Source organism: Acanthaster planci, linkage group LG11 (genome assembly GCF_054643075.1).
Source record: "Acanthaster planci isolate LZ-2023a linkage group LG11, COTS_SCS, whole genome shotgun sequence".
NCBI classification, from domain to species: domain Eukaryota; kingdom Metazoa; phylum Echinodermata; class Asteroidea; order Valvatida; family Acanthasteridae; genus Acanthaster; species Acanthaster planci.
Genome location: NC_141787.1, coordinates 13,014,687 through 13,042,206, shown reverse-complemented (window position 1 = coordinate 13,042,206; position 27,520 = coordinate 13,014,687). Strand labels below are relative to the sequence as shown.

At 40.9% G+C, this 27,520-nt stretch overlaps 1 protein-coding gene across 8 annotated transcripts in view; it reads left to right on the top strand.

Moving 5' to 3' along the window:
• Nucleotides 1-23,244, top strand: part of LOC110987672 (nuclear receptor subfamily 6 group A member 1-like) — a 46,696-nt gene extending 23,452 nt beyond the window's left edge. For all 8 annotated transcript variants that reach the window (XM_087143314.1, XM_022250608.2, XM_022250609.2 and 5 more), the window contains exons 3-5: nucleotides 11,180-11,232; nucleotides 14,644-15,487; nucleotides 19,034-23,244. In XM_087143314.1, coding sequence (XP_086999440.1) covers nucleotides 11,180-11,232; nucleotides 14,644-15,487; nucleotides 19,034-19,245 — 1,109 coding nt within the window. In that variant the 3' untranslated portion in view covers nucleotides 19,246-23,244. The remainder of the gene's footprint in view (nucleotides 1-11,179; nucleotides 11,233-14,643; nucleotides 15,488-19,033) is intronic.
• Nucleotides 23,245-27,520: the final 4,276 nt, after the last annotated feature.

Below are 27,520 nucleotides of genomic sequence, written 5' to 3'. Positions count from 1 at the left end.
TGTCATTCGAAAATTGAAAAAGTCCAAAATACCAATCTGTCATGTGATGGTCACATTTCTTTTGAGAGAGGCCTTTCTTTTAGGAAGCTGGCTTGACGGTTTCCCCCAAAACCTCCACGAAATGAGTTGAAAAAACAGGGTCTGAAACTTTTCAGCCCCACCCGGAACCACAAAAGATGACCTTCTGCAGTGCATGGGAAGCGCATCACCAGTGCTTTTCCGAGAAAATAGAAGATAAATAAAATCTGGTACAAGGAAATCCTGAATAGCGAAGGCATTGGTTAGTCATGCAGCCACTCAACATTTATGAATCTAGAAACAAAATACAATTTGTACAATTATTTACATATACTGGCTGCATGTACATGTAGACTTTCCAGTACGTAAGCTGGAATAAGCTTTAAAGTCTAAAATTTAAAGACCTCTTTTAGAGATGTGACGTTTGTAATTTCTAGGGTAGAAATATGAATTGGGGTGACTTTTGTTTGCACTAATATCAATATTGCATACAGTGTAGCTCTTTTTCAGGCAAGGAAAGAAATTTATAACTTTCATTAGTAATAAACATGGAGAAAATGTATATTGTGAAGGGGAAATTGCTGTCTTTTCGACAGTTGTTAATAGACAACAATTGTCCCGTACTATTGATAAGGTAAAATATTCACACATACCAATAGCCTTTCTCAAATGGACAGTTCTTGGTTTAACCATCAACTAGAGTACAACTTACTTGTCATTTTGTGGTGTTTTTCCTTAACTTACAAGGTGTTTGTGCAACCATTCAAGCTGGAATCACAACCCCCTTTTTGAATTACTAAACACAAAGACGAAAAGTTGATAACAGACCTCCCTGGATACCAATGCATTGTTGGATTTAATTTTCAAACCAACATGCCAGCTCATTTTGAAAATTACTTGTTAAACTGCAGTTTCATTGTCATTAATTTCATTTATTTATCTTGCAGATCAAAATTGATCTTTTCCGTTCTTTTCCTCCTCTGTTTAGGATCCTTCCAGATTAAAAATCAGATTACCATCAAACAATTTGACAGCTAATGTTGGCTGTTAAGGATCCTTCCAGATTAATTAATTAAACAAAATTTACCATCAAACAATTTGGCAGCTGTTAGCTGTAGATTACAATGACTGATGGTACAAATGAACGCGTGTAATGGTGCATAGTCGGTTCTGAAAGTTGTAGCACCACTTTGCTCTTTAGTGAACTCTTTAAAGTGTTGAACTTTGCTTTAGAAATTTGTTTATTTCTGTCTCCTGCAAAACACTGGGTGGTGTTGTTGTCCTTTTTTTAATGGTACAGGGTATGATTGTGTGCTATGATTGTAAAAGCTACAGTGAAGTTCAGATATGAATACAAGCACTTCAAATTGTGTGCTTGCGGTGTATGATGAACCAAAAAAAACAGTGAACTTCAGAACTCTGACCTTCAGCTGAACCGGTTTACTGAACTATCACTGTTTATTTTTGAGAGAAGTGCTACATTGTCAACAGAGATACACATTTTTCTATAAATAAATGCACGCAACTGTTGCAAATAAAAAAAAACATGAAATCTTTCTCGCATTATTTTGCTGATAGAATGAACTTTACTGTGTTTGGCTCTTTATCTGTAGTTAAGTGACTGGAAGCTTTGAGAAGGTCACTGCAGCCTTGTCAGAGTAAAATGTTCGTTTAAAGTTGACCCAACTTTGAGTGTAATTTTCAAATGGCAATTTGGCACTACTTGTATAAGTACAGTGTTACTCATTTCTGCATTACTAGGGTTCAAGTTCTTTTTGTGAGGTTACAAATAACAAGGCAAACATGAAAATCTATTTTGGGACTTAAATCATATGAAAATAAGCACATTCCTGCATTTGTTTGAAGCCTCTTTCAAATAATACACTGATAGTTGCATGTGCGTACATGCACACATATATCATACATGTACATGTATTAATCAAGTTACTGATTTTAGACTTTCTCAGAAATCATGTGAGCCTGCACGTTTTTTGTTATCACTGTTTTCCCATCTGCAAACAGATCAAGAACAGGTCATTATTAACTCAGAAAGGACAACCAGCACCTTAAAAAAACTTGAAAGCAAGTGTCAAAGTACAAAATTTAAGTGCTGTATGCTTTAAAGTTGGAGCTGCTTTGTCTCAAAACATTCTCCTGGACAGCTTTGCTCAAAGGTGATCTCTATTCCACCACAACTTGTCATTTTTACTTTATTTGTCCTTGTTTACAATGCTAGCAGATGTTTCTTAAACTTAAAAATCCACTAAACTGTTTGATGCAAGAGTTAGAAATCAGAGATCATTCAAGAAGAATAATTTTATCCTTTCTTGAAAACGTGCCAAGGTTTATGTATGTATGTACATGTCTTTAATTGTATGGAATGGGAAACATAGTCAGAAATACCCAAATCACAGGGCTTGTGCAGATATACTGGTAATGTATAATTTACCAATTTTCTTTTAGAGTAATGACCCTGTGTACATGTTTACTCATATTGCTTCCTTCTACATGTGTACCAGTGGTTGTCATTACCAGTAGTCATTCTTGTGTCATTTTCCATTGTCTGCCTAAATGCACTTGTCCCAAACTGTCACTGGCAAAAATGGTGCACATTCTTTGCAAAGGTGCTGTGAACGGCCGCTGTTGAGATCGAAGGCTGAAGCTTAAAAAACTTGAAGATAAAGGCTGAAAATATGGCAAAGGCTAAACTTGTTGTAGAACTTTTGCCTTTCTACAGCAGGAATCAAACTCAGATTGTACATTATCTGTATACGAGCAATTCACAATAGTGAGCCTTCAAGAGTTTGCAACGCTTTGGCCAATCACAATGAGCGAAATCTGTCGACCCTTTCCAAACGCGCATTTGGTTGACGGATTTCACACATTATGATTGGCCAGTGCATTGCAAACTCTCTCGGAGGCACACTATTTTGAAATGCCCGTATTGTACACATAGCATCGATCAAGTGAATTGACTTGTTTTGACCAAGTCTTCCCTGTCCAGTCAAACATCCCATGAAGTAATTACTCCTTGCTCACCAGACTCTGGGTTATGGAGTGAGCAGGAGTGAGTGAGTGGCCAAAGGGTAATGGTCAGTTTCCTTTCAGGCCAGGCCAGAGCAGGTAGGTATGGTATTATGTAGGCTGCTCAACAAGGCCAGTTCCACATTGGTGGGGATTTGCAAGTAGGGGGGACACTTATGACCAGAGTGATTAATTAGTGCTGTATCTTGCACCTGCCCCCCTACCAAATTGTACTACAGCCTTGAAGCCATTCTTCAAGGCCTTCAGTAAAGTGTCAAGAGCTTGGGGGGGTGACGAAATTGATATCATCAGTGTAGTGTGGAGGGAAAGAGGCAAATTGGAGGAGGTGGGGGAAACATGTACTAAGGATGTGTCCCCCTCCCCATTATTTGAATTTTTAAAAATTGAATCATCAAGAAATCTAGTCATTGTTACTTGTCAAAAGTTTAAAAAGTTTGTGTCCAATCACAGAGGTCAACTGATTTAAAAAATATGTCCAAACCTTCTGTTCTAAAACTGAGTCCAGTTCTGGAGTGAAGTGGCATCATGTTTAATACTGAAGGTTGTTCAGCCATTTGGAGTAGACACAGTAACTAATTTATGCATGGTAGCTCTTTTTCGTAAGAGCAAAAAATCAGTAGTTAATGGCTCATTGAAAGCCCCTCCTGGCAACAGCTACTCATGGAGGAATCGTTAAGGCCTCATCAAGTGTCTGTGATTGCCAGCAAAGAAAAAGACTCACTCAAATTACTCAAGAGAGTCAGAAATTTTCCCGGCACTGTACGGTATATTTTCCCAGCAGGGTAAGATGTTTGTCTGTCTCCCAATGATTGTTACGTCATGGCAGTTTTCCCTGTATAATTGGAGTAGACGGGAATAAAATGAATTGCTTCATGGCATATAATGTACCTTGCCCTCATATACTTTTCTCCCCCCCCCTGTAGTTTCCAAGGTGCTACCATCACTGTTACATAACAGCATGTCAGCAGACTTTGCTGACGCAGGGAGTGACATTGAAAAGTCCTACCCTGTGCTGCCTGGGTTGGCCTCGGCCAGGTGTTGTGCTAGAATTGATTGCTGGTTTTGATTGGTCAGGAAGCAGGCGTGGCTTGACAGACAGGCTTGTTTGTAGCATGGTCACCAGACAGTGATTGGTCAGGACTGTGCTATTCACTAGCAAGGATTCTTTTTTGTGGAAGCCTGCCAACTTTGCTGTGGTTGGATTGGAGGGACCATGAATGTTTTCCAGGAAGTGGTAACTCTGGATCATTTTTGGACATGCTGCCTGTTATTTGTTAAGAAATTCAATATTGTAATCCAATACTACGATCCTGTGAATAAGTCTCTTTTGGTCAGTTGAGTTGACAGAGCAGCTGCTTGGAATAAAAGTTTATCATTTGGGAAAGCAAGTGTAAATTGTTCTTAAGACTTCCGTTCAACATTTGCAGCAGGGTATGGCTGGGAAACATGCACATTTGGATTGTTTACATAATGACTTGACTCTTTTTGGTAGATCAACTCAATGCAACCACAGCCAGCTCATGTTGAAAGGTTTTAGGGGGGGGTCTGTGATGCTTAATCACTCTTCTTTGGTCTCTTCTCTGAGGGAATACATCTGAGCCAGAAGCAGTCAAGAGTAGTGGGCATGGGGAAAGAGACACAGGCATTGGAATGATTGGCAGACATCCCCTTACCATTGTTTCGTTTTGATGTGGCAGATATGTGTATTGCAATCCAAGACAGTTTCTACGTTGCCTCCATGAGCAACGTGAAAGGAAATGTACACTGGAGATGCTTGCTAGAATATACCCAAAATGTTGTATCTTTTTGATTGTGCCATGGTGTGCTGGAAAGTAAGCCCCCTAATCCTTCTTGTCACCAGTGACACCAATGTGATGTTAGTATCAACGATCCTAACAATGTGCCACCAGCCAGGTAACCTTGCCATGTGATCTTGGCTGTAACAGTGAGATAACATTGTCTGGTTTTCCCTGGATCTCAAGGTGTTTTCCCCCATGAGCCAGCTCAATTTTCTAAACTGTCCTTGACAATTCCGAGGCCTTTGTTGGTCATTGGTCACTCCAAGGGCCACCAGCCTCATGGGAACCAGATGGTATTGTTTAGATCTGTCCAGGGGGGTAATGTGAGATTTTCAGGGTTCATGTTTTTGCTGCATTTGGTTTTTTGCTTGGCCAAGCCTTCTGTCTCGCCTTGAACTACAAGAACAAATACAGTATGTTCCATCACTCTTGGAACCTGACTGAAGTGTGAATCAGGCCAAATCAACAAATCAAAGCATTGATGAAACCTGGGTCGTCTCTGAAATATGCCCCCCCCAAAAAAAAATCACTAAAGATTCTAAGATGCAGAAGATGAGACACAAAATGTGGCATTTCTTTGGACTGAAGAGCCAAAGTGTCTTGATTGTCCTCCATTTTTTGAATGGGGAATGAAATGGATGTCCTGTCATTTGCCATCAGGAGATATAATCTTATACCACTTAGTGTCATGTCCAGTGAGCTGCCTGGAAGCACTCAAGTCTCCGTCCTCCTCCTCCAAAGTGCCCATTCTGTGAATATGAAATGAAATTTACTGTTTTCCAAAGACTTCAAATGAATTTTAAACTGCTCCAAAATAAGTCTTAATGGATTTTTGAAAGACTTTTTTTCCGTGCTGGAGAAGAATTACTGTACACCGAGGTAGCTCCTTTTGGGTTGAGTTGGGTTGAATTGTTATAGTCCAAATTTCCTAGGCCTTCCTGTTGTCAATTAAAAAGTTAAATTTAGTGGTATTAAGTCCAATTTTTAATTCCAAGCTCCAATTTTTCTGTGCAGGCTAATATTTTGCTGTACTCGTGAAGGTCGTCTATCATTTCCCCTTTAAGGAAGAGGAATTTCTAGGAACCTTGTCACTGCAGACCTGGCCGGAAATTTGGATAGACCTTGGCTTCTCTCGCGTTTTCCTCTCGTCTCCTTTTGGCTAATACTTGGCAATATGCTCATTCTGTCAGGAAGTGTTTGTTATCTTCTGAAAAAAATCCTTCGGTCTGCTGTAATTATTACCCAGATGGAAAGTCGGTATCCATAAACAGGTCAGTGATCTCAGCACCTGGACTGAGGTCACCAGTTTCACCGGCAGGCCTGGACCCGACCTTGAGCAGACCATCAGACTCTCAGCAGCCTGTGGCCGTCACTGTCAGCAGACACCTTGGCTAGGATTGACTGACCATCCAGAAATTTTTTCATTGTTATGAAACCATTGTTCCATGTATTTTGCGTGGGCTACGCCTAATGACCAGGTTTCCCTGCATTCGGCATTAAGTCTCATGCCCAGGTGTAGGACTGACTTTGGTGTATTTCAACAAAGCCTTGCCCATTAATGCACCTGTGGCCTCTGATGCTTTGCGTTATTGCATAGTACTAGTAGCTGCCAAAAGACCTTCATTTATATGGGTTTCGGACATTACAGAGCAAACATAACTAATTCCTTCCTCTCGGAAATGCTCTGTGCATTCTGTATCTTGGGTTCGCTGTGAGTGGGTGGCTCTGCGAATTGTGGTCCAGTAAAAAGTTCCTTTTCTAAGAAACTTGGACAAACACTGCCATAACGCAGTAGCCCCCACTTTTAGAGCAAACGAAAATTGTGCCTTCCATCAGATTTATCAACAAGGTAATAAGAAACTTTCATGCATTACCCAAATAACCTGAACTGGTCAGGCTGTCTTACCCTGAACTGGTCAGGCTGTCTTACCCTGAACTGGTCAGGTAGTCTTACCTCCTGTAATGAATAAGAATGACAAATTGGAGGTCCACATAGACCCTGTATAGCTGCTGCATTCCGGTGCATTCTGTTCATAATTGAACCAAGAACAGGTACAACCTGTTTATTTTTAAGGTAAATTTCACTGAGCTGGTTATTTTAGTACTGATGGATCACATTTTCTGGGATAGCTATCTATAGCACGTGGATCAACAAAGAGGTCTTTTCCTGTCAGAAATAACATTTCCTGTATGCTATTCTGTATCTCAGAGAAGGATTAACAAATAAATCCCAGGATGAAATGACACTTAAAAGAATGAAAAGGAAAGAATAAACTGCTTTTTTTCCTAGGCTAGCATTGGTATGGTCGGTAAACAAAGAAAGGGACAAGATAAGACCACGATAATCTGGTAGGCAGATAAAAGCATGTTTCAACCATACATTTGACGGTGATTCCAGCCATAGGGACAACCCTGAGGTGATGCAAATCATAGATAAGTCAATGATTCAAACCATAGGTGGAACCATGATTCATACCATGGACGAGTCAGTGGTTCAATTAAGCTCTACAATGATAGCCTTTCCCATAGATAGCACCATGATTGAAATATAGTTAGTACAGTGATTCAACCATGGACCTTTTTGATTCAACACCGGACCATGTGATTCAACCCATCAGTCGGACCCTGTCTTTGACCAAGTTACTGAAGTGTCTTCCTCTTGAAGAGACATGGCTGCTATCTCTTTGGGTGGTGGGTGGGTGGAAGTGTTGCCTCTATAAATCACCAGGATGGACTTGTCCTGGTAAGGTGACCAAGGACACTCAACCAATGCTGTAGACAAGTCTCTGCCTGTGATAACACTGTATGTCCACCCCTAGTGCCATCTAGTAATATGACTGCTGCTCTTCAAACTTATCCTGTCCTTGAATGCCTGGAGACCGAGGGTCTGTCCCAGATCCTTCACACTAGGTTGTCCCCCCCAGATGACCACTGATACCCAACAAACCATAGCCTTTACCACAGAGCATCGAGTTACTGTTAGAAACAGCAGAGCTAACTAATTAAACCATGACATGGCAAAAAACCACTGGGGACAAATTAAAAGTTCTGTTTCCATGGTTGCAGACTGGCAAGACACATGTTATTTTCCTCTGCAAAAGCATATATGTAATTTTTACTGAGAGACTGTTATTATTTTGCTTCAACTCAGAATGCCCTGTGGTAATTTTTAAGTGGAAATGCGATATAGTGTTACAGTCATATGTATTGTCCCTTGAACTGATAGCTAAATTTGTACATGCATTGAGGCAGGGTTTTTTGGTTGTTTTGAAACAAAAACTCTAAATTTCATCCCAATACATGTATATCAAAGCCCATCCTGTGACATGTCTTTCACTTTGTGCACATGGTTTTCCCCCGATGAAACACACATAAATAGGGCAGGAAGCTTGGGATAAAATGGATTGTAATGCATCTTGTTTTGGTTGTTGGACCTTTTCCTGCCCACACCATGCTGGCATTTCTGTTTTACAGGATTTTTTGGTCTTTTCTCGGAAAGTGAGGTGGGCCAACCCAGTGAGGCGTGATTTTGGTTTCACCAGGGACATGGGCAGAGAGAAAGATGAATAAACACATTTTGCCCCCGTTTTTCAGAATGACACTGAAACCGGATAAATACATGTACGTGAACCTTGAATGGGGTTATGAATTTTCATCCCACCCGGAATTAAAAAAAAATAATTCAGAGGTCATCGTTCCTTTTAGCTGCCCTGTACAAATATTTAGTTGCTTGTCATGGTGATTTCTTCTCCTGTGAAGCACATGTACATGTACAAAGCGCTGCCAAAATACCTACCCATGCCTTCCGGTATATCCTCCCCCTCCCAGTTTTGAAATTTTTCAAATTAACAAGACCCAGCCACTTTCTACAGAGATGAGGAAAGTCACAGAACACAGAAGATATTATACTCGTATATGTACATGGAAGATTTGGAAACTCAACGTCAGTAAGTACCAATATTAGGCTTTCCACATGTGGCATGTGGAGAAAAGGTTGTCCTTTCAACTTGGTGAGCTTAACTGCAGGGCCCCTCCCTTCCAAGTATTCACCTAGAAAAGGGCCTTACTTCACCCCTCCCCAGGCAATTAGCCTCAGGGTCCTTGAGCCAAAAAAGCCTTGGGCTTGTGTGCATAATGCCTACCCGTAATCCATATGTTATGCAAGTTGCTCTATTTGCCTCTCTGGTAAGTACCCGTAGCTCACAGTCCTACATGTATGGTATGACCATATGGCCTTGCTGTCCAGACTTATTGTGACCATAATGATTAGTTGCTGTCTGGCCTGAGCTGTTTGACCAGCTCAAGGCCGACTGACCGTGAGTAACAGACTGGACATTATAATAGTCCCTGGATCCTACCACTAGGTAAAAAAGGGGGAGGGTCCTCAAACCTGAGGGACTTAATGGTTTCTTTGGAAAGAGGCAGCAAGGAAATATCATTGGTTACTGTGGCAACAGGATCACCCATTGGACCTTGCGTCCGGGTGGATCTACCAACCTTTGGACTGGCGCCTGTTACCTAGGAGGAAATGCACAAGTCACCACTGTGTGGTTACATTTTGTAGTCCAGAGCTATATTATTCAAAGTGCCAAGTATGTAAATGCCATTTTTGAGTTAATGAATTTGTGATGCACAGGCTAGGGTCTCTGCAGTCACTTGTGACTTTGTTCAGAACGCCAACTGTTGAAGCTGAGACTTCCCGTTCCTTCTTCAATGTGTACATTTACATGTAGTCAAGTCTAGTTGCAAAAGTGATTCATCATTGGAGGGGAATAAAATCTTGGCACATCCTCCCAGGAATCCTTTTCTCCCCTCTAACCAAAAATCAGCCCCTCCGGCATAGCCAAGGACTACCCCCAGACCTTCTCTGTTCTCCGATTCCCTAAAAAAAAAAATTAACAGGAGACCTTCATTTGTCTAACTGTTATTAAAACTCAGATATCCAGGCACCTGGTGACATTGATTGGTGAATGGTTACAGCAGAGAGTCATTGACACTGTTTGCTGGTCAATAACAAATTCCCTGACCAGTCTGAAGGCCGAAAACTAGAATTCACAGAAAGTCCGCTTGTGTGGTGTTCATATATTTCATATCCTTTGGCCAATTTGCATGTAATGCTCAGGGGAAAGATGAAAAAGGAATTAAACATTTGATGAAAAAATTACAAGAGAAAAGTTAGGAGAGACAAATGTCACAGAAACACATTCAAACATTTGTGACTCGCTCCAGGAAAAGGTGATACAAGTTGAAAAAAACAAAAACAAAAAAAAAACCAATCAACCAAGTTATATACGTGACTGGAAAGCCCACATTGTGAGCGGGTCACATTTTTGGTCAGTCGTCAAAAGAAGATTCTCATTTCAACTGTGAATTACAAAAACTAAGCTTCTTAAGTTGTGAGACGAAATAAATTGAGATACACTCATCATATCCAATGGCTTTTTTAGGCTAGAGATATTAATTCTATAATCTGTACAAGGAAATAATCTTACTTCACCAAATCATTTTTCATCAAACACAGTTAAATAATCAATGCTCATACATGTACATGTAGGCCTAACCCCTTAAAATGAAATTGACATGTGACTGAATTAAATAGTGTGCTCTGTACTCCTGTACTGGTACCCTTTAGTCTGTGAAATCACAGTTTAGGTTGAGAGAATCGTCCTGCATTGATCTTTTTTTTATACACGTACCTCAGTTTTGGGCAATAATGTGATTGCTGTACCTTGGACCGCAATTTGATGAAACATAATTTACATGAATTCCACCACAATAAGGGTAACAGTGCTAACCAATTGGATAGCATTGATTGAGACAAAGGGTTGCCATGTTGCGCATGAATGTATCCTAGTGTGCTATCAAGGTTGTGCCCCTGTCAGTGAGGCTTGTTTACTGACGCCGCCTTGTTGTCACAGGCTCCGTAGGACTTGTGTTCCACATCAGTCGTTCCAATAAATGTCTGCTCCCTCTCTTGTGTACGTTATGATGAGGAACATCCTGTTTGCATTTTCAAAAAATGCAGGTGGGGGAATTTCCCCTCATCGTAGGACATTTTGCATGGTTGGTCTGTAATCTGCCTTTCCTGTTAATGTCTAAACTCAGTTAAATAATCATTTCCAAGCACACACAAAAAGGAATGACGTGACAGTACTGCATTCAAGCAAATAGATTTTTGGGGGGGGAGGGAGTGATTTGTATATTTACATGTATTTTAACTTTCTTTCCCAATAATAGATTTATTCTTTGCTTTATGTACAATGTAAAAAAATTGAAAGTAATAGAATTTTCGTCTCTTTCTCTCGTGTTGTCTACAGCTGTTAGGGAGGACCGAATGCCAGGGGGTCGAAACACAGGACTTTCGTACAAGGTAAGTAGTTGAATAGAGAAATTGTTTTCACGTAGACCCAACACCCAAAAGCACCAAACACAAAAAACACCAAACACCTGTTTCAGTTTGAAACCCCTGAAAGGGCAATAAAAAGCTGCACGGGAAAAGAATGCTCAGTTTAGAAACAGCGAAGTCAGAGACATGTTCAAACACAACACAGAAGCATACACCAAATTTCATTATGCCAGATGGGATGCCGAACTAAACAATGCCGTTCAAATATCATCTGGTCTGATTCGTGTTGTGAGATGAATTCTGACTAAGTATGAAGGGACAAATATCTACATAAAATATTTAACCAGAGAGAAACAATAAATATTGGACAACAGAAATAGGATTTATGTTGCGTGGCCATGGGAGAATATTTCCAACAACCAACAGCTGATTGGACAGATTATTAGCCGCTGTTAACAGTACAAGGACTAAAATAAAAATGAGACCACCTTGGGGAAAATTAAGGGAAACTGCTCATTCTGGGAATGATTTCTGCCGGGAAACCACCCAGCCGTACACTCACAATGTCAGGACCCTAATGGTTTCCTTATTGGGAAAAGCAAAAGCCAGTGGGGGAGGGGGGGGGGAATATGATCTAGCCGGAATGGATGAATTGTTGACAATGCGTTGTAGGGAAAGCCCCATTCTATGCAGGACATGTACATGTATTGTCACAAGGATAAACGGTCCACAGCTTTTCAAAGTGTAGGTTCCCGGTTTGTGTGAGATGTATACCTTTTTGTTCTTGGTACATGTATTGGCAGCAGCTATCGGTCATCTTTTTTCTTTGTCTCTCTTTGGAATGGTTCACCTCAGTACATTGGTCTGGATTCTCAAATCACCTATTCTGAGGTGGTAATTACCAGGTGGGCTGATGACTCGGGATTCATTGACGTCAAAAACGGAGCCGTCCATTCCCCTGGATGGGGGGGGGGAGAGGAAGGTTTCCGTAACACCTGCAGGCAAATCTTGTTTGAAAAAAAAATTGATTAGAAAGCAGCTTATTGAATGGAACAGGACATCAAACGAGAACAGGATGCATCAAACCTGAAGTTGAAGTTCAGGCAAATGTACAGCCATTTGCACAGGATTAGCACGATTAAAATTTAATGGTTTCATGGCATGATGGCCCAATCCTAGCAGGCATGCGCCGTGGCCATGGCGCCGCTTTTGTCTGTCCAGAATTTTAGGGAGTTAGTCATGGAGCCAGCACAAAGCCACTGAATAAATGCTGTTGTGGTCAATGATTAATGTCACTGAAAGTATCTAGGTTACGCTGGCCTCTTTGGTTGCAGTTTTGGGTAATAATTTACCCTTGATCATGCACCAGGTGCTGTCAGTTTGAAGGATAATTTTAGGGGAAGGGGGAGAAGAATTGAGTTTATCAACATAAGTGGATATCATTGCTGAAAGTCTGTATCTGGGCATAAACGTCTGTATTCAAACAAGAAAATTTTTGTTTTTGGTTACTGTATGCGTTTCCTCTGATGTTTTTTATTTATTTTTTCTGGGAAAACCTGGGTGAACATTTGAACCCTCAAAAGACGTGGTTTTTCTAGTTAGGACTGAAGATTTAAAGAGACTTTATTTATTTGGATAAACTGCACACCACATGACGAAGCAGGTACTCTGTCATTAGCCCCCCCTCCCCAACTGTTTCATAGTTTTTCCCTTCAAGCTAAATGAGGTAGAACTTATCCAGGGCTATGCCAGATTTGTAAATATGTGTCCATTGTTATGTGGGTTCCGTAAAAATGAACAGCTATTTCCCTGCACGTGGATTCCAAATTGACATTGTTATACATCTTGCAAGGCTGAATACAGAGGTGTGTGTTATCTTCACAGAGTAAATGACATACTCTACAGGTCCTGACAGGTGGTAAAAGTTACCCATGTAATAAGGACACTGTCACAAATTGTGCCCCAACCTGATGGAATGACCCAAGTATTAGAGGCTCACTGAAACAAAATTAGAAAGGGAAGGGGGGAGGGAGGGCATGAGGCAGATCTACATTCCGCATTCTAGAAACTAGTTTTGTAGGAAACTGGATCAATAGTTACTGGATCAATAGGATCAAATAGTAAGGCCTGAGCACCAGTTGACCCCACTGTTTATGCCTGACTCCAGTGTTAGTAATGGAAACTTCAAAAAAGTTGATTGCCACATCCAGGTTATATGATCCACACGCTGTCATTCTCATCAACCTGATAAAAGCCAACAAAAATTTGCAGGTGGTTATTGCATATCAAAGTCCTACATTCACATTTGTTTGCCCTCCTAATTTGACCAGCATTTTAGTGAATGAGCTAGTCATTCTTCCATCGAGTGGGTGGTGAGGGACGTCCCCCCCGAATCATTGAACTTCCCTTTTCAACAGAAATTTATTCGTCCAATTATTTTTTGTTTGAAAAAATCCAATTGCAATTGAACTTCAAGAGGCAATTTCTCTTTTCTACAGGTAGACGGTTTCCATTTTAATGCGCATATTGGAAAATAAGTGTTGTGTTAATACGACAGTGTTTAATTTACATTGAAATGGGTTTGCATAAACATACGGTATGAGATCATTCATTTTTTTAGTCTCAAGGGAAAATGTCTCCACTGTGCAGTTTCCTAGAAAATTGCCTGTCTTGCCCAAGAAAACCAAAATCTGTGGCCTGTTGAAAGGATTTTCAGTCCATGAGTTTACCAAGCCATGTTGACGCGTGCTTGTGAAAGGGACCCCCACTGAGCACGCTCAATAGCTGTGGAGGCTTAAATGAGCCACCAGCCACTAGACTTGGCAACAACAATTGATGCCTCACTGCACGACACTGTAAATGTGATGACCTTTTATATGGATGGAAGGCGAGCTAGGGGGAAAAAGGAAGGGACAAACAAATGTGGGTGAAGCAGGCAGGCTGATGAAAGAAACCTGATCAACTGGAAACAATTCTTTTTAGTAAAAAACGGCTGACTTTATGATCCGTCAAGTGGGTGGAGCATGGATGCCAAGAACTTGAGAATATTAATAAGGTCAGGTTCCCAAGAGTACTGTATGGGTGATTTCAGAAATTAGGGGTTCTTTTTTTTGGTGTCCCTGTCACATCTGACATATGATTTTGCAAGTTCAGAACGCATTTTCAAGTTTCCAAGAGTGATGAATTAATGCAAATTACCTGCCAAACAAGTAGTAATAAGTTGAAATCAATTCCAGGCATATTTCCATGTCAAATAACAAGGGTTAGATGTAACAAGGGACACAAATGTCACACTTTTGAACCCTGAATCTCTGGAATTACCCATGTGAAAACAGTATGAAAGCAGTAATTACATACAAGCAACATTACAGAGGCAGGATGCGTTCGCATTAGACTCTATTTCAACAGATAGATCCTTTGTTGATTGTCTCACAGTGCAAACCCAAGAACTATGATAAGCTGCGGAAAAAGTTCCAGCAAATTGCCCAACAGAAGGCTCAGCTCAGCCGCAAGAACAGGGCTGACAAGCAAGCGCTGAAGGCCGCCCGAGACTCGCTAAAGTCTGAGAAGGACCAGAAGAGCAAGAGCCCCACCCACAGCCCCGCCCACAGCGGCAACGGGAGCAGCAGCAGCAGCAACAATGGCAGCAGCGCCTGCGGCAGCAGGGACAAGAACCAGTCCCAGCTCGACGTGCGGCAACTCCGGCCTCAGACAGCGCAGTTGATTGAAGTCCTCCAGCAGACAGAGTCGGCGGTCCTTAAGATGTCCGGCAAGGAGAATGGCAGCAAGCATGGGCAAAGCCACCACCCGGTCTCGCCGCCCACCTCGGCCCCGCCCAGCGGGATGGGGGCGTCGGGGACCGGGCTGGAGGAATTCATGCACCAGCAGTGCTCCCTGGGCGATGCCCTGGTCTTCAACCTAGTCCAGTGGGTCAAGCACCTGCCATTCTTCACCCAGCTCTCGCCCGTGGAGCACACCTACATCCTCAAGACCAAGTGGCTGGAACTGCTGATCCTGTGCACGGTGGCACGGGCCATGTACTTCAAGCAGAACAGCGGGGAGAAGGTGCTGGGCTTTGAGCACTGCGTCCACCAGAACCTGCTGACGCTGCAGGAGTGCATGAACAAGACCATGGACCTCAAACTGGACATGGGCGTGTTCCGAGAAGAGATGGGGGAGGCAGTGGAAGAACTCACCCGGCTGGCGGCATCCTTCCGAACCCTCAATGTCTCCCGCAATGAGTACCTCCTCCTCAAAGTGATCATCCTGCTAAATCTCAGTAAGTCCACCAAAACCTTTTCTTTTGGTATTTATCAGGTACTTACCAACTGCAGCAATGTGGATGTGTTGAAGCTTCTCAGTATAGTTTGTCAGTATTAGGTTATCCCTAACAGTCAGAGTCCTCAATATTCCAATTTCAAAATGACTTTAGTACACTTTTTGTTATTTATTTTGTTTCTCAACTGGATTTGCATAGCACCCGTTTTTATTTGAAAAAATTTCTGTTTGGGTTTTTGCAGACTGAGTCAATAAAAATGGTTCTATGCAATCGTATTCATTTTAACACATTCAGTGGCAGGAGCTGAAGATAGCTGGTATAGCTGAATTTTAATTAAACTGACCATATAGTAGTCAGTTTAAGCTGTGCTTAGAAAGATAGCACTTTGTTTAAAATTCTATCAAGATGCTCATCCAATTTCTTTGGTCATCCGAGGGATGGTTACATGTACTTTTTCAGATTGATGCCAAAGCACATGAGTAATCTTTGTCGAATTTTTGTGATCACTGTCAGGATGTGTTTAGAAACTCCTCCAAATTGTCAGTGTTATGTTTTTCAATCAATGAGCAATCTTTGTTGAATTTATTATGAACATTGTCAGTGTGTGTGTTAGAAACTCTTCCAAAGTGCCCATCTGTCATAATAAGAGTATGTCATTGAATATGCAGTTCTGCAGTGGCAGGACTGTGAATGGACTAAACTCATTCCCTGCTCTGAAATTAGACTTAAGTCATGTCCGAAACAGGATTCCGGAGCTACGGCTAGGTCTATTGTCTGCGTATTTCCAATGGAGTGAAGACCTAGACCTACATGTAGCTCTAGACAGCAGATTCAGATGGAGCATTAGTAATCTGAAATTGCCATATCAAGAACTTTGTCCTCTGTGAAACCCAGCCAGGTCCAGTAATTAGCCTAAAATTTACGTGAAGTTGCTTAATCAAGTGGTTTTGTGTAAATTTTTGGGGGGCATTCCCATAAATGGTATCCTGAGTGAGGAAATAAAAAAAGGTGTCGCGGTTCATGCATTGGCTAAAAATAAACCCACTCTAAAAATGACCCAAGATATACGTCATGGCAGCTTGGTGTAGAATGCTTAGGGGTCTGAAATCTATACCTACGGTCATTTCCCTTTTTCCTGGAGGTGAAAAACTCTGCAATTGCTACATTGTGCCCAGCCAAATGCAGTTTCCATTGTGCACTATTGTACAGTCTAGGGGACTGTACGGTTCATTCACATTTCGTAGAGCAAGAACACAGAATTTTTTTCCCCTACTTTTTTCTTGTAAGTTGAAAGAAACTGGAGAGAAAGAAGGGGATTTTTTTTTTCTTGTCAGTGGAATGACGTACGATGCACTAAATAGGCAGAGTGTGCAGTAATGTGTGCGCTGTGTGTACATGTCTTGCCTTAGGAAGTTCATTGTTAGCTTCAGTGACAGTATTTGACAGGGGGGCCCTCTGCGTAAAGTGCAGCCGAAGTGTCTTGCACTTTTCTCGAAGGCTACAATTGGCTGGCCGAGGAAGATACTCACAGGGTGATTGCCCTGCGTGGCAGGTTTCTTTTTTTTTTTTTTTTTGTTAATTTTGTTGGTTTTTCTTTCATTTTTTTTAATCCTTATTTGTGGCTCGTCTCCCTTTTGTCTTTTATTTGTTTGGTTTTTCTTTGCATCTTTCCCCCTTCTTGTCTCTGCCGTGGCAAATTTGTCGCTCGTTGCTTTTAATGTAGAGGCTTGACACCTTTGTGGACGTGCAGGACAGTGCAACATCTGAAGGAAGTTGCACTTTTGAGAAATTGTCTGCTATTTGTTTGAAAGAGCAGGAAACATATTTTCAGAAGAAAAGTCCTTTTTTTGAAGTGAAATTGATCAAATTTATTGTCAAAAAATGTTGGAACAGTTCATGTTATATCAAAACTGCTTTTTATGTATAAAGGTTCCTTCTCTGAAGGCCCCTCCAAAATGGAAGTCACTGACGAATATTTTATAATCTGAAGTAAAGGCACATTTAGTAATCTAAACAAAACCAAAACGGTGAGAGAAGACCTGGTTGTGTTCTTAATTCTGCAACTTCCATTTCACCAGCAAATAAAAGTAAAAACAAAAGGATGCAATCAATCACTTTGACACGAACATCCAAACTTCTCCTTTTCAAGTATGTTATCGCTCTCTGTCACCCAGAACTACTTTGGTTTTGATAAATCATATTTTTCCTTCTCATTTTGGGGGTTATCATTTGCTTGCATCTTCTTTTGTAGTTCCAAACATCTCTCCTAATGAAAGTTGCTGCACTGTGCAAAACAGGATGAAAAGGGGGCTGAGAGAAGGGGGAAAAAAAAAAAAACCATTGACGTGACGGCGAAGCAATATTAATGATATGCAGGGTTGACACATCCCTCTGTACTTTTTCCGTGTTAGTTGCACTTTGGGTTTGCAAGCGCAGTTCATCAGTGGGCTTAGATGCATTTTTTTTTTCATTGCATATTGCAGCATGTGTACTTTTTGCCAAACGATGCTGGGTGGAATTTTGTTCTTTCTCTCTCTGGTTTGCTGGAGAGCCGGGAGAGCAATAAATATCATTTGCCCCCTCAGAAGTTTCGGTTTTTCTTACGTGTGCATGCGTGCTCAGCCACACTTTGTTCGAGATAAACATTTCAGGGTTTTGTTTATAGGTTACTGTGTCGCCATTCCCGATCTGAACTTTCCCCAGAGTGTGGTTGTTAATATCAAAACCGTCTGCCGGCTTCCGGCTTTTGGGGATGATTCATTAATAATTAAGGAGTTCCAGTTCAATATCGGGATCATTTGGATCGGATTCATTAATATGATTAAAACATGAACAATCATTAACAGGAATACTTTAGCCATGATAAAGTCCATTCCTTGTTCAAATACGGAATATGAGAAAGCTTGCAACAGTGTGAATAATGTTGTATGTGCATGAGTTATATATATTTTAAGAAAAAAGACAAAATCTAATTTTTTCTCCCTAAAGTGGACAATTTAAATATTGGAGCCCTGCAGTAAACATAGATCTGTGAACCAGCCAGCCACTAGGGAACCAGTGACAGGAGGTTAACGCAATTACACTGATACCTGTCATTCAAAAACTGATTGGGGAGAGGAAGTGAAGTGTGGGGGGATGCTTGAAATTCAGTAGCATTTATGATTCAAAATGGTCTGCTTCACCAGATCCAAGGGAAAGGTCTGGTTGCGGCCTCTCCCTCCAGAATTCCTCCTTGTGGTAGCCCTTTGGGCTGGCCACTTGTGCCCGGTCGCTATAGCTACTGGAAGCATTGGCACTCTTCACGGATGGCGCATTAGCCAATCAGCGGCTCACGTCAGTATCAGCTTAAGAGCCTGTCACTCCCTGTTTATTCCTTCCTCTCCTTCGCTGTGTTGAGAAGACACATTATTGCTGGTCATTAACCCCTCGGCTGTCACGAATCATCCCGAATCACATCAGCCAATCACAATATGCCAGTCACTACAATTTCTCTCTTTTGTTTTAACTTCCCTCCCTCCCTCCCTCTCCTTCCCACCAACCTTACAGAAAACGGAGCTAGCAGTGACCTGATCCGCCAAGTCCAGCACCCGTACATCCTGGCCCTGCGCGACTTTGCGGAGGTGAACCATCAGAAGAGTCGCTTTGACGACCTGATGTGCCAGCTGCCGGAGCTGCAGCGGTGCGCCGAGCTGTTGTCCAAGAGCAAGCTACTTTACATGCCCTATCTGTTGAATGCCGTCGCTGGGGCCAAGTCCTGAACCATGCTGAGATTATCCCCTCCCCCACCATGCCAAAACATGTCCTCTGATGCAATGCATACATGTACGTCATTGAGTTACAAATAATGGTCCCGGATACTAATTATTAGGTCCGTGTATCTTTGGGCTCATTTTGCTTGGAATGTATACTTATGAATGGGAAGTAAAATAGCCTTGCAACAAAAGGGAATTCCCCTTGCTAAAAATAGTTATGGTACATGTTACCGGATACGGGAAAACTAAGAATCTAAAGATCATTCTTTTGTTTGGGGGGGGATGGTTTTGTTACTGTTCAAACGAGAAAGTTACCCTTCTATTTTGATTTTTCACTCAGTCTGGCACCCTATTGAAACTGGACAAGATGGGGGTGAAGTGAGAAACCTGAAGGGTGTCCATTGGTTTACATCAGCAGCATGGTGGATTGATTTGCAAAGTTAGGGAGGGCTCACCAATCTGTTACGTCCCACCTAATCGTAGGATCTGCCAAAATGGGAGGGGAGATTCCATGCCCCCGTGAGAGAAAAAAAAAGGGGGAGGGACACTGGTCCCCCTTTGCTGTCGGTGAGTTTCAATTGGCAGGATTCTCTCGGAGGCCTGTGGTTCAGAAGTGGATCCGATAACTTGCGACTCATTTTGTGCGGTCGGGTCACTATTAATCTGGTTGGCATTTGGCCTGAAGGCATGTTAAAGGGGGGGGGGTGCACGTATTTCTGTGTTCAAAAAGAAAGTATTCCTATAAATTAGTCGGAACATTTTTATAGAAAATACCAAAAACATATATACTACCAAAATAAATCAGTCTTTAAAATATAGTCATTTTTGTCCTGTGCATTATCAGTGTATATAATGTATTATAGTTGTCAGTGTCAAAACACTGACTTGGAAAATTAAGTATCTGTACATAATTTAAAGTATGATTTAAAGCAAAAAACTGACCTCTGAATTTTTAATTAAACAATTTTTCCAACTGTTTTTTGAAAACAGGAAGAGAATTTTTTTTAATGTAAAAGGCTGATTGGATCAACATGTGCTTGAGACTATTACCTGGTTGCCATGGTGACGTCATCTAATACAAACATTTGCAATCTTTGTGGAACCCCCACCCGCCGTAAAATTTTTGGGGAAAAATATTTTTCAGGGAAATCATATTTTTGGGTTTCGTCCCCCCTCCCTAGCCCCACCTACAAAAGAACAGCTTTGTTAATAAAATAAAACTGTGGTTGTGTACTTTTGCGCGTTAAGTAAAAAGTGACAACTTTTGCGTACAGACGGTTGTATGTCTTACGTCCCCCCCCCAAAAAAGGAGTTGTACAATGCCTTTACAATGGTTTCCATTCACACCTTTGCCATTTCGCACTGTAGTTCTTTAAGGCACGAGAACATCTCACAAATCTTGGAGAGTTTTTCTCCTTTAAACTCCGTGTGAACATGTGTGAAATGGTTTTTATGTACGTCTCGTGGGATTAGTACCTGTACAAAAATACTCCATTGTTGGCATTGTTCATGCAACTGAGATTTTACAATGTTGGATGATGAGGTTGATGATCAACTAGCAGACGGCAGGCCTAACATGAGTGAATTTGTGCTGGTCTCCATTTAAAAGGGATTATTACTAGCACATTTTGGTTTGGTCATGTTGCCAGCGACAATTCCACCGAAAACAATTCTATACATTAACATTTTTATTGCGTGTTTAGCATAGAATGTGCATACACTTCATAGATTTCAGCCAAAGAGAATTGTTTTGGCGGTCACTACCAGAATTATATATGTAAATTGATATATTTTTTGAGCATGTTGTGTGGTATAGATGGCAAGTCCGGGAGGTTCTTCGGCTGCTAGAGGAGAGCTTGACTGTGTTCTTGTCTCCTCTCTCGAAGGTGTATGCCTCATTTCTTACCCACCGATTCTTCATCCATATTTTTTGCAACGGGACAAGTTTTAAGAAACCATTAAGATGCCTTTCTATCTGCTGTAGGCATGAGTTTTTTTTTTTTTTCTGTTCTCAGCATCCAGTTTTCACTGGATGACCGAATTAAGTAGCTGTCGACTTAGCTACGTCTTGCTAAGTTGTACACTGTCATGTTTAAGATATTTTTGTCAAAGGAGGAGACACCTTTAGGGGTGATTGTCAACAGCTATAGGAAATTTTAATTGGTGTAATGATAAGAATTGTAGGTTTTTTATGTTAAGAGGGGATTTTGGGTCTTTTTTTCGTGAGGTGTGTGTGGGATTTCAAACAAAACCACCGACAGTATTTCGCCTGTATATATTACCATAAACAAAATTCATGCATTTGTATAATTGTCCTCTAGAAAATATTCTTGTGAAGAACAAAAAAAAAAAGAAAAGAAAAAGAAAAGAAAAAAAAAACTAGAGTTTTGTGTGTATATGTTGTGGAGCTGGTCTCCAGTATTTAACATGGTCACTGAGGATGTGAAAAACACAGAAATCTGGAGGAAAAAAAAATGGGTGTCAGCAGCATTTTTTTGGTGTATGTTTGTAGTTTGTGTTGTACAAAGAAAATTGTGTCGGTGTTTTCCAATCATTGAAATGATTGCTTTGAAGTGCTTTCTTGTCTAACGAGGGTTATACAAATTAATATATAAATATATATTACAATTACCTGGTGTTGGTAGTCGATCTTTTTAAAATTAACTTATGAGCAATGTTTTGTGGGCTGTATGTAAGATGTATTTCACATAGGATAGATTCTTTTTTCCTTGAGTCATTTTTTGACACGGTCACATTTTATGCAGCCAATCTTATTCCTGATCTTTTTATTTTTATACTGGCATGCCCTTGAACTTAACAATGTTTCATGAAACAGTCAAAGCTTGATGGAAGTGAGCAGGATTACCCATTTGTGGGCTGGCTGTTTGATGTTTGCTCTCCATGTGATGAAAATTGAAACAGCTGTAATGTTCAACCTTGCACATTTCAGTGCCTGCAAAATCTCTGGTATACTTGGATGTCATGTTTTTACAAATGATGAAACAAATCATATAGGGAAACTGCCTAGGTGCTTATGAGTGATTAGAAAGATAAACAAAGAAATCTACTTGAGCGGGATTTGAACCTGCGGCTTCTGGAACACCTTACCAGTGCTCTACCAACCGAGCTACCCAGCCCTATGTTGGTGGCTCTTCCCATTTGTCAATATCTCTGTTGGGGGGCGCTAGCCAGAAGCCATTAAACCTGAAACACCATGTAGCCAGGGATCACACCCCAGTTACACAATGCAAACGAAATAGAGTAGAGCCCTTTCCACTATCCCAGGCCATGAATGAGGAAGGGAAAAGTGGCTTTGGGTTGGCACAGAGTGTACAGACTGGTTGGCCAAGGCACATTGTATCACACATTATATATGGTCTTTAACAGAACAAAATAGAACAGACCAGTGGAAGTTTTACCCACTACACTTCTTTGAAAGCTTAGCATATTACATGGAAAGATGCTCAGCACTATTAAAGATTATAAACTCAGAATTTGAAGTCTAAGCTCCCTCAAGTCACTGAGACTTCACATGGAGTTAAGCTCAGCATCAGTTGAACACTTTGTGTAACCTGAGTACCACATTTTTGTCACTTACGATGTTCAGTGTTTAACGAATGCACACTAAACTAGGACGTGTGGATAGTTTTTATTGTGTCAGTACCAAGTTACGTGCGTTTTGGTCTCACTGCAATCTTTTATTATTTCTTGTACTGATTTGGCCGCATTTCTTCCATTCGAAAATCCTGTTGGATTTTTTAATCTCGTTCCCACCTATTCTTCATCCCACCGCTAACGACCAAGGAACTCATCGTCAGAGAAGCAATTTTTCTTCTTGTGAAGCGTTGTATTTACGTCTCGATTATTAAAGTAAAGCCCCTGGTTGTCATATGTGTTTCTATTTCAGTGCTGTGTAATATATTATGAGTATTATACAAAGTAGGCACTGTGTTGTCATGTCCAGGATACAATAAAGCAAAATAGAAAAAAAAAGTTTCATGTGCACATGTGAGCCAGATGCGTTTTTCATTCTTCTCTGATGTTGTTCAAAACACTTCAGTTTTTCAGTCCTGCAGTATTTTTTTTTTTAAAGAGGCAGTTGTACCCAAGTCAGATGTCTTTCCTCCAGCGAAAATCTAACTAGAATTGAACCCAGTTGATTTATTTCACATATGATTTATTTCACATAATGTTCTTGTTGAGCCCTTCTGTTACTCCGTTGGGGCTATAAAACTTGCGTGGAAGTCTTGCTAGTGGTGTTCTCAAGATGGCATTTTTTTTTTAAATTTGGGGCTATGGGTCAAAGGTTAAGACCAATCTGGCCAATGCACAAATGGTCTGGTCCCATCTGCAGGACATGAGTTACAGTTGGTAAATTGTCCTGGAACCAAAAAAAAAAGGGTAGCTTGAGTATTAACCTTGATCATATGCACACAAAATTGGGTTACAGATGAGAAGTGTGTTGCAAGCATTCAACTGTTAGTCACGCATTTTGATAGCCTGCTTAGTGGAACGCCCCCAAGCCTAAATCAATTGGATGGCAAAAGGCTTCAACTTTTTTTTCAGAATTTTTGTTCACAGAACCAAATAGCTCTGATGAAATTGAGGTTTGGAAGATTGGCTGGCCAGTTGCTTGTATTGACGCAACACTCTCCATTTTGCTTTGCAGCTGCGCCCTAGTTAAACGGAATAGTTTGTGTTTTTGTAATAGTGCAGATGCTGGAGTAAAAATTGGGGCAATTTTGTGTACAAAATAAAAAAAAGGAAAGAAAAAGCTTTTGCTTGCTCAGGAAACAAACTCTACCGGTATGAATCTACTTTTTTGGGAACCTCAGTTGACCTTAACAAGGCACCATATCAAAGTTCAGTGGGATTAAAGTTTTCTCCAGAATAATGCTTGTAACTATTTAATGGATAGGTCAACTCTAGGCTTCAACTTTAGTGACGCTTGCCTCTCGCCAATTGCCATCTCCAGGTTTGGGCTCAAAATAGCATTAAAGTGGACTTATCAAGAAAGTGCACGACACTTTTATACTGGTGTCTCTTGTCTTGATACGGAACTTACAAAATGACTATGAACAGCTATTTTAAAAATGTTTAAGTTCACACTTGCATTTTTCCACATCCACAGGAATTTTTAAAAAAATTTTATTTCATTTTTGGGGGGAACTCAATGACAGTGGAACTCCACATTCCTGAGGGAGTACAGAGCACAAAAGGAAAATGTGAGGTCACTTTGGCGAGTCAGGAAATAAATATATAAAGAATGAATGTGCCTTTACAAGGAGTCCTGATTAAGACAAAATGTGGTCACGCCTGAACCACGGGCTAACAATTGAACAGGTGACAAAAACTGTTACCCTAATCACCCTCAGCTGCTATTCCTGACCGGCTGTTCTGAAATTAACCTTTTCTGGAAGCGGTTGACTCTAAAAAAAAAAAAAAAAAAGGCCGGGGGGGAGGGGGAGAGTAAAAACCCTGACTCTAAGGTGTCACATGATACACTCCACACACAATTGGTACATAAAAGGTACAAGTTTATTTCCTGATCTGACGTAAACGTCCTGACTATTCCACAGAATAGGAAGAACGGCTTATGCCTTCCCCCGTAGAATGGTATCCACGGTTACCGCTCTTACGTGATGCCACGGCCAGCATCTTTGTGTGAGAGAGCCCCCTGTCTCTCATTTTTTTTTTCCTTCTTCAGTTCTGATTGTGAGATTTAACAGGAAGGCTTACTTGGTAATTGAAGACGGCAGGCACTAAATGGAAACGATTCATCGGTGCGGGACGAACTGGGAGAGGCGCCAGCAAATAATGCGCGTTTTATATATGCATGTATATATAAACCCATTGGAAATATGAACGCATCCAAATATACCGACACACTTCTATTCTCGCCGTTTTGTCGGAGGAATCTATCTTCAAACCGCAAAAACGTCACGGCCAGAACATTTCCTTCTGCAGTGCCATTGTGGCTCTCCTGTTAGAATGTAATTTGGGAAGATCTTTTGTCACTGAAGAATAACTGTGATGTATATATTTTTATTCAATGAAGAGTCAGATGGAGTACCCTTTTCAAGGATGACTTTTTCTGTTAGCGGAACTTCTTTCAATATCAAGTTCCACGACTTGATTTATGATAACTGATTTGGGGTAAAAAAAAAAACAAACTGTGTGTGTTTCCGTAAGAAAACTACCCTAATTATTTGGACACAATAGAAGATAAAGCATTTGAACAACTGTTTCAGTATTTTCACTGCTTTGCTAAATTTACTTCTGGAAAATTATATTTTCAAATGCAGAAATCAGTAAGTTTCCAAGAATGTGACAACCAATCCATACTACTTTTTGATCCAGCCAAGAACCAGTTTACAATTTGAAGTTCAAATGTGATATCAAGGTTCTGGCATGAATGAACGTTTTCTTCAAAAACTGACACCAACAGACTAAACAAAACAAAACAGAACAAAAGTAAACGAGACAAACCAACAAACACCACAGTGTATCACTGACATATGCTGTGATCAATCAATTCAAAAAATAAGCATAACAAGCCAGACGAGATTGATGGGAATACCAACAACGACCCTCTCAATACAGGACAGCGCAGTGCTAGTGGCACAAGACAAGGGCTTGAGGCTGGAAGGGGAGGGGGAAGGCTGGTGTGGAGGGTACATATGAGCATATGGACAAGTCCAACATTCCAGGCCCCTGGGTGGGGGGGTGTCTGGGGGCACGTACTCCCACAAATTCCCAGTGTCCCCTAAGATGCCCCCCATGAATAAAAAAAAACTGATCCATGGATATTGAACAAAGCTTTCCCTCCAAAAAACACCACTGAAATCTGGTGCTCCCCGTAAGATGATGGTGCCCCCTTATGCCCCTAACTAGTAAAATCCTAGCTACATGTACACCACTGCCTGGGTTCCCTTACAGACACACACACACACACACAAGTGTGTATTTGCCTGCAACTGGGGACCCCCTATTGTTCCTCTTTTGTTTGTACTTTAACTTTTTTAGAAGACCACCCATATGTTTTGTACACAGTTGTCAACCGGGGACCCTCTGTCAATCCGGGACCTTATTTTCCTCTATTGTTCAGGGTCCCCAATTGCATGCAGAAACAAACTCATATACACTCCAAAGCGAGCCACAAGCCCCTCTGCCCACTAAAAAAACCACCAAATTGGGTTAATTTGCTTATGAAAGATTGGGTAAACAGCCCCCAGAGGAGAGAATTTTCAACATAAAAGATTTAACCCAGTGGCTAATATGCAAATTTATAGAAAAAGCATTGGGACTCTACCAATTAATGACATTAAAAAAACTGTTCATGTCTTTAATATTTTCACGGCCCAGACTGCATTTTTATTTTTTAATTAAAAATGCAAACACATGATCCATGGAGACGATAATCCTGCCATCTGTTGACTTCATAAACGCTTAGTCATTATGCTCTTCCGTCTACCCCTGCACAACACCCACACAACTGGGGTAAAATGTGGCTTTTCACAAGAAACATGAAAATTTCCAAGGCAACCCAAGGTACAACTTGAACAGTTCAGTTAACAAAATGACAAAATGCACATTACTATTGTGACAAAACAACTTTTGAAACCCACGCAAAATATGCCCGCATAAATACTTCTTCTGCAAGTGTGTATTTCCCCATCGGTTTTGGTTTTTAGTCTGAATGATAATGGCCTGCTATGATTTCACGTCTCCGGGGTTAGCTGTGTCATTAAATCCAAACAACAGAGCTGCAATACAGCTGTTAAACAGGGCCCAATTTCTGCCAAAGTGGACTGACGACAGCATGGTAAGAAAAATGATCTGATACTAATCAACTGGCCATAAAAACGGATTCTCTGTGCCGGTGAGTCTGTGCAGAAATGAAAATGGGGACAATCAACAGCTCATTTTTTCAGTGCCATCTGCTTGGGCTAGTTGGAAAAGTTCAATGTTTTCTCAAACCCCGAATGGCAGATTTCAGGCAAACTCTGAACTGCGCGATGACGTCACAGGGGCATCTTTCACAGGTAGATCTGCAGTTCCTGTTTCCTAAGATTTTTTGGCAGAGAAATAAAAGCCCCATGACTTTCATGATCACCTGGTTACGAATACTTCAGGGTAACATTTTTAAGAATTTTATTAAGCTACCTTCCCTCACAAGGCAACCTTTTTTTAAATTCTAGATTTACAAAACAGAGATGAAATTAGATAAAATAAAATAGAGACAAGCCAACACACTGATTTGAATTGGCTTTTTGTTGGG